General features: G+C 39.0%; 1 protein-coding gene across 1 annotated transcript; it reads left to right on the top strand.

The window, feature by feature from the left end:
* Window positions 1–3,479: 3,479 nt before the first annotated feature.
* LOC125483810 (probable G-protein coupled receptor 139) lies at window positions 3,480–6,835 on the top strand. Its single transcript, XM_048600505.1, has 2 exons — window positions 3,480–3,549; window positions 5,925–6,835. Exons 1-2 carry the CDS (start codon window positions 3,480–3,482, stop codon window positions 6,833–6,835), a joined length of 981 nt encoding a protein of 326 aa, XP_048456462.1.
* Window positions 6,836–7,193: the final 358 nt, after the last annotated feature.

Here is a 7,193-nt window from a genome sequence, read left to right as displayed (position 1 = left end):
ATTCGGTCTTCACTGGCTCAGGGATAACCGTTCCAACTTTTCAAACATCCCCATATGAGTAAAATCCCGTCCCAGTAAACCCCATTCGTGTCCTTTCTCATAAAAAAACATCGAATACCTGCGGTGCAGACAGAACCATTCAACCAATCGAGTCAGCACAGACCCTCCAAAAAGCATTCCATCCAGACTTAGCTCCTTCGCTATCTCCACATTAATCTTGGCTCATCCACTTCAACTACACATCCCTGAACACTGCAGGGCAACTTACCATGGATAACCAATATAAACTGCACATTTAACAGCAGTGCTAAGCACTGAGCCACCCCAGTAAACCCTGTCGGCATCCTTCCAATTTTTTTTTTTTAGTTAGCATTTTCTGTTTCCCCCGTCTTTGTATTCTAGTTACCCACTCTAGTGCAAGCACGTTGGGCCCATCAGCCCCGATTGTATGCATCAAAACTCTCCTCTGTGCTGTACAATCTCATTAGCGCTGCCGGAAATGTATTTGCTGTTTCTGCACTCACGTCTGAATCGGTATACCCTGTATGTTCCTCAGCTCCCTGCTTCCATTAAACATTTCAATTCGGAACAAATCTATCAAGTAGTTCTCTTTCCAGTACGGACACAAGTGCATGTTGCAAATGTCACGTGTTTCCACTTGCAAGGACACTCTGTCTCCCCGGGAACCCCAGGTATTATTTGATATGTGGATTATTGTCAACCGAAGTGTAGTGAAAAGCTCTGCTTACCAGCAGTGTAGGCAGATCATAGTAAGCAAAAATGTACAAATCATAACCTGTATAAAAAAAAAGTATACAGAGCCATACAGGCTACGTTGCACAAAGCGTACGCTAGGCAAGACAATATCAACAAGATCAGCATTATTTGAAGTTAATGAGTCCATTCATCAATGTAATAACGACCTGGAAGAATCCATTCCTTAACCTGTTGATGAATGTGTTCAAGCTTCTGTATCTTCTGCCTGATGGAGGAGTTTGTAAGAGGTCATTACCAGGGCGCGATGGGTATTTGATAATGTTGGCAGCCTTTCCACCACAATGCCACATGTAAATGGAGCCCATGGTTTGGAGATTTGACTTTAATAATGGCCTGGGCTGTGCACATTACATTCTGCAGTTTCATACGGTCCTGGACAGAACAGTTTCCATACCAGGCCGATATGCACCCCGACTGTATGGTTTCAATTGTGCACCTGTAAAAGTTGGTGAGGGTCTTTATGGCCAAGCCAGATTTCCTGAACCACCTGAGGAAGAAGAGGCGTTGTTGTGCCTTCTTGACCATCGCATCAACGTGTTAAGTCCAGGGAAAGTTGTCGGTTATCATCACTCCGAGGAACCTGATGCTCTCTCGCCTCTCAAACTCGGGTCCGTTAATGTAGATGGCGATATGTTCTTATCCTTTCCTTCTGAAGTCAATGACCAGTTCCTTAGTTTTGCAGACGTTGACAGAGAGAAGTGTTCTCATTGCATCATGTCACCAAGCCTTCTCTCTCGTTTCTGTATTTTGACTTGTCGCTGTTAGATATTCACCCTACTACGATGTGTCGTCGGTGGACTTGTAGATGGCGTTGATTTGGAATTTGGCAACTCATTCATGGCTGTACAGGGAGTACACTAGGAATCTGAAGACGTATCCCAGGGGGAACTCCAGTGTTGAGTGTTATTCTGGAGAAAATGCAGTTGCCTATCTGATTGCCGTTTGTAGGTCAGAAAGCTGAGGATCCAGTTGCAGAAAGGGGAGCTGAGACTATTGTCTCGGAGTTTTGAGATCAGTTCTTGGGGAAGAATGTTGTTGAAGTTTGAAACGGATATTGCCACCCGCCACCCTACGTCAATGCATCAGTCAGTGCTATGGGGTTTAACAGTAGCAGTTGTCATTGAAAATAAAAACCAGCGTTTGAACATTCTTAAAAATGAATGCGATTGGTCGGTTGTGCTCACAGTGGGTATCACTGTACCGAACCGTGTTCGTCTATTCTAATATTGCTGTGCTCAATGAAATTCTTTCTACAGATATAAGCACAAGAATAAAATTTAGCATTCACAACTAGGGCCGACAGTCAACAGTCAATGTAACTGTTCTGGTACGGGCCTGGGTTGCTGAATTCAATTGTAACGCAACAACCTGCTGCAAATCGGACAAGACTATGTATAACTGATCTCTCGGACATGCTGTCTCACTATGTATTCGTCTGTAGCTTAGAAGGGAAAATGCAGGATTAAACATGTCAACACTGTAACTTCTTGAACTACACAGAAACATATCGACCCAATCAGATTCAATAGATATTACAGTGTTCAACTCGGTGTTTCATCAATAAATTAAACTGTACTGAACTTCACCAGTCCTTACTGAATGAGACTTTATAGCGGACGTTAAAGTGAACAACTTTGTCTGTTATCTGAGTTTAACAAGTGACAAGTCAGAACACCGAAAATCTGAAAGCAGCCCTGCTTAATTTTACCATTCCATATTGAACGAATCCTTGCTGGTCTACTTGTTTATAAACTAGATCGAACCATTCTGAATGGAACGAGTTTGTACAGAACATAATTGTATATCACTGGTTTTGTGCTAACGAAATCTAACCCTGATGAAGCTAATGGCTAGATGCTAGTTTGGTGAAATTATCATGTCCACATGACGTGATGTGGGCCGCTTCACACTGACAGTAACCATGCTGATTGTACACTTAGTGCACACTGATTGTAAACGAGATTCAGTCGACCTTGTCAACTCAGATTCTAAGTTCGATGAATTGGGTTTTCCCACATTGAATGCAACACCGTTTAAACTAGTATGCCCACGCTTTTTGTGACCAAGAACAAAAATTCTTACAAAGAAATTGGTATGAACCTAAAATTGCACTGAATGGAATCTGTGAATATAAGTGTTTATTTGCAATACTGATCATGCCTACACTAAATATAAAAGCATTGATGTGGATCCATGGCATTGGCTATTGCAGTGTCGACTTAACTTTCCCTTAGCGAATGTCGGCATGAACAGCAGGCCCCTTGCAAAATATTGTTCTGCCCAACTACTTGCCATCTCAGACTGTACTTGTCATAAACTGTAGTAATCAACTGTTCTGAACTAACCCTCTTTATACAGTCGTTTGACCTGTATGCTGAATCTAACTGCGTAAAGCTGAACGTAACTGTGTTATATTAATAACAATCTAAATTGAAAATGTTGAAATTGAATTACAGCGCTCGACATGAAATTTTGAAATGCGATTAGATCATTGTTTTTAGGGGGCATCAATTTGGACAGTGTTCCTTAAAGAAAATGTCTTCCTTCATCACAACACGAATACAGTCTCGGCTGCATCAATGCCAATCTGTTTGGTTCTTTCCAGGTAATTAACAGAACGACCTAATTTTGGCCCTGGAGACTGACATCATATAAAGCTAACGATGATGGAGTGTAGAAATCGCTCAGCGCTTCTTACAGAAATGCATGGAATACCAAAAGGTCTCGTGTTTGCCATTTATTACCCCTTTATTGCAACAATTGGAGTTCCAGGTAAAGCACTATAATGAGAAAGAACATTTATTTAATTATTGGGATAGATGTGTCGCGATGTTGTATAGAGGATACTAACTTAAAGTTTAATCTCACAGATGCGACTAATATCAATATATGTTCAACATCCAACAGCTTTACAGTTAAGAGAAAAGACATGAATAGGCTGGAGTATTGATTGGTGCTATAATTGAAACACGATGTTGGGAATATCAGTGATTATTCCAGAACGGTCAGAGGCAACATATATGGAAGAAAGAAGGTGTGTTGAAACAGCAATAGTTATTACATTTGTCCAGTATTTATCAAAAGTTCTTCAATGCCCTTTCGACCATTCGACCAGAAAATTTATCCAAATTAACTTGATCATTTCTGTTGCTTAGTTTTCCTAATGATCCTTCTTACAGTATGTATTACACTTTACTGCTCTCTTACCAGTATAATCTTGGGTGAAATGTCACAATATTGTCAATCAAAAACTTCTGATGCTATGCGTTACCTTATCGCTTATTATAAGTGTATTATAGCAGTGCTACCATATCAAATGTGGTCATGGCAAAGTTGCACTCTTATTGTGCGATAATGTAATTTATTTATGTTATTAACACTGTTACTGAGGCTGAGTTCTCGCAGATTAAATGTAGTTGTATTACCTTATTCATTCTATCATTGTGGATAAATATCGCACTGTTAGCATGTTTTAAATATGTTTGGTTATAAAGTTGATATACTGAAGTAGATGAATTATTGCATACTAATCACGGGCCTTATGTACTGGTACTATTAACGTTGCTACTGTGGATTAATTTTCTTAACAGCATTAAATGGTTGATGTAGCTCTCTGATGTTGTAACACTGTAACTCCAGATGAGTTATTAGATTGGTATCAAGAATTGGATGCAGTTTTCTGACATTTTTAGCTTTATTACAGTGGTGAGTTAGAACACTGACATTACAGGTTGAAGATTGTTCTACAGTGTTAAAATGGGTCTACAATGGCTGATTTACTACACTTCTATAACGTGTACATGTACCTGTTATCTCTTACTGAGTATGAACAACTTCACGGACATTTCACAGAATTCAACACTTTACTTATTAAGTAATCGACAACAAGATCCGATGAGCAGGTTTTGAAAAAAAAAAGTCTGATATGAGGTAAATAGGCAGAAACCCGTTTCTTGTAATTAATGTTAATTCTGCGAATGGATCTGCATTCAACTCGAATACTCAGAATTTCAGGTCTAATTCTCATTGGTTCAGCATGACAACTGTCTTGCACATTTCGTGCTGATGTTGCTTTTGTAATGACGATTGCTGAGGCTGTGATTTTGATTCTCCTTCTCGCACCATCAACATCAAAAGTTGGTACTCTCTTTACTCTCACCTCTCCTGCAAATCGAGCCCGGAGAACAATCACGTTTAATGGACACTGCATCACAAGGCACGCACATCTTGCACAATCATAGAGCAGAACCAAGATCATTCCTGTGCCCTGGCTAGATGTGGGTGTGCGATGGAGGGAACGACTTGGAGAAATAACATCTGTAATTCTGGTCAAATGTGCAAAAGCCATAAATTACAAGCTATTAACAAGCGAATTTGAAATGAATACTGCATGCTCATCAATACTTGCCCAGAAATTCAGAAAGTAGTCAATGTTCACTTGAATCTCGTTGTTCCGGGAGAACAGTTTCAATATTTTATGAAGATCTCATTCGTGTAAATTCAATATATGATGGTTTCTAATTATTCTCAAGAGCATATAGTTGGTTTGAAATGCAAATTTAAAACCAACATTCTTTCAATTTTTATTTCTTATTTGTGGTTCTTAAATGTCATCATCAGTTTCCGCATTAGTGCTCCTACCTTTAGCTCCGAAGAAGCTAAAGTGTGTTTTTGATTTACTTGGTTGTCAATTAGATCTTTCATGATAATCTTTATAATACCCTATTTATAATCAGTGTAATTATTGGAAACATAGAACCAAGTGCCTACAAGTCAATCGGTTGTCTCCAACGAAACGTCGGGCGTCTGGTGTGTATAATGCCCTCAGGACATATGTATTTAATTTGGATGAAGCCGTTTGAAAGGTTCTCCTCCTTCTTTCCTTCCTTCCTTTCTTCCTTCCTTCCTTCCTTCCTCCCTATCCCTATCCCTATCCCTATCCCTATCCTTATCCTTATCACTATCCCTATCCCTATCCCTATGCCTATCCCTAACTCTAACCCTATCCCTATCCCTATCCCTATCCCTATCCCTATCTCTATCTCTTTCTCTGCACCTCTCTATCTATCTGCCTGTCTGTCTATCTTATTTCTCACCCACACTTCTCATTATTTCTCTCTCTCTCTCTCTGTTTTTGTATTTTGCAGCCAACCTCTCGGTGATTCTGATCCAGTCACGAAGAAGATGTGGTCTCTCGAGATGTACCACTGATTACTTAATATCCATGGCGGTGGCGGATTTTTTGGTTATTCTCGTAGCTGGGATATTAAACAGGATTGCTGGTATTTATTTCCGAAAGAGTTTCTTGTCCATCACACCAGTGTGTAGTCTTCGTTCCACCTTAATTTACACATCCATCGACATTTCTGTTTGGTTAACAGTCGCATTCACATTTGATAGATTTGTAGCCATTTGCTGCCAGAAACTAAAATTAAAACACTGCACCAAAAAAAGGGCGACGTTGATAATAGGAGTGATTTCAACAGTGTGTTGCTTAACAAAATCCGTAGTGTATTTTATATATGAACCTTTGTACATAATTGAAAATGTACCTTGGTTCTGCAGAGTGAAATCAATATTTTATACATCATGGGCCTGGGTTACGTATGATTGGTTTTATCGCATTTTAACCCCTTGCCTCCCATTCATTCTGATTTTGTTTCTCAATGTTTTGACTGTCAGGCATATTCTTCTAGCCAGTAGAGCCCGTCGGCGACTCCGGGTCCAGAATGATGAAAATAATCAGAGTGACACAGAAATAGACAGTAGAAGAAAGTCCATAGTATTGCTCTTTGCAATCTCGGGAAGTTTTATTTTGTTTTATTCACTGTATTTTGTAACATTTCTTTTAGTTAGAATTTCCAGGCTAACTTACTTCTCAGGTTCAAATTATACCAATTCAAACTTTATTCTGGAGGAAACAGGATTTATGCTTCAGCTTTTGAGTTCCTGCATTAATCCATTTATTTATGCAGGAACCCAGAGTAAATTCAGAGCAGAGTTAAAAAATGGATTAAAATTCCCTCTAAGTATCATTGTTAAATTATATAAACGATAAACATTACAAAATTCCATGTGATATTTTTCATAATATTCTATCCACCACTCTCCTGGCTCTTACCAAGCAATTCGTTCTCAATCAGATATTTAGCAACTCGCTTGGAGATTCGTACCTTTGTTTAAATGTGAACATTATAAGGAACACTGCATCAGCTCAAAATACAGTGAATAAATATTTCCATATAACATTTCTATTTGTATTCATCATATCTGGGTACATTCTCAACTGTTTCCCGAAAAAAAGTGAACTAATCTTCGATTCATAGAGTCCCTTATATTTACATTATGCAGTTAAATGCAGTTTCCTGAATAACTATTCAACATACACTTTGAAATTTAATGGTACTACAGACTCT

The sequence above is a fragment of the Rhincodon typus genome, chromosome 8, assembly GCF_021869965.1.
Source record: "Rhincodon typus isolate 14 chromosome 8, sRhiTyp1.1, whole genome shotgun sequence".
Classification (NCBI taxonomy): domain Eukaryota; kingdom Metazoa; phylum Chordata; class Chondrichthyes; order Orectolobiformes; family Rhincodontidae; genus Rhincodon; species Rhincodon typus.
Note: the sequence above shows the minus strand (reverse complement) of the source record. Positions and strands in the feature narration are given on the sequence as shown.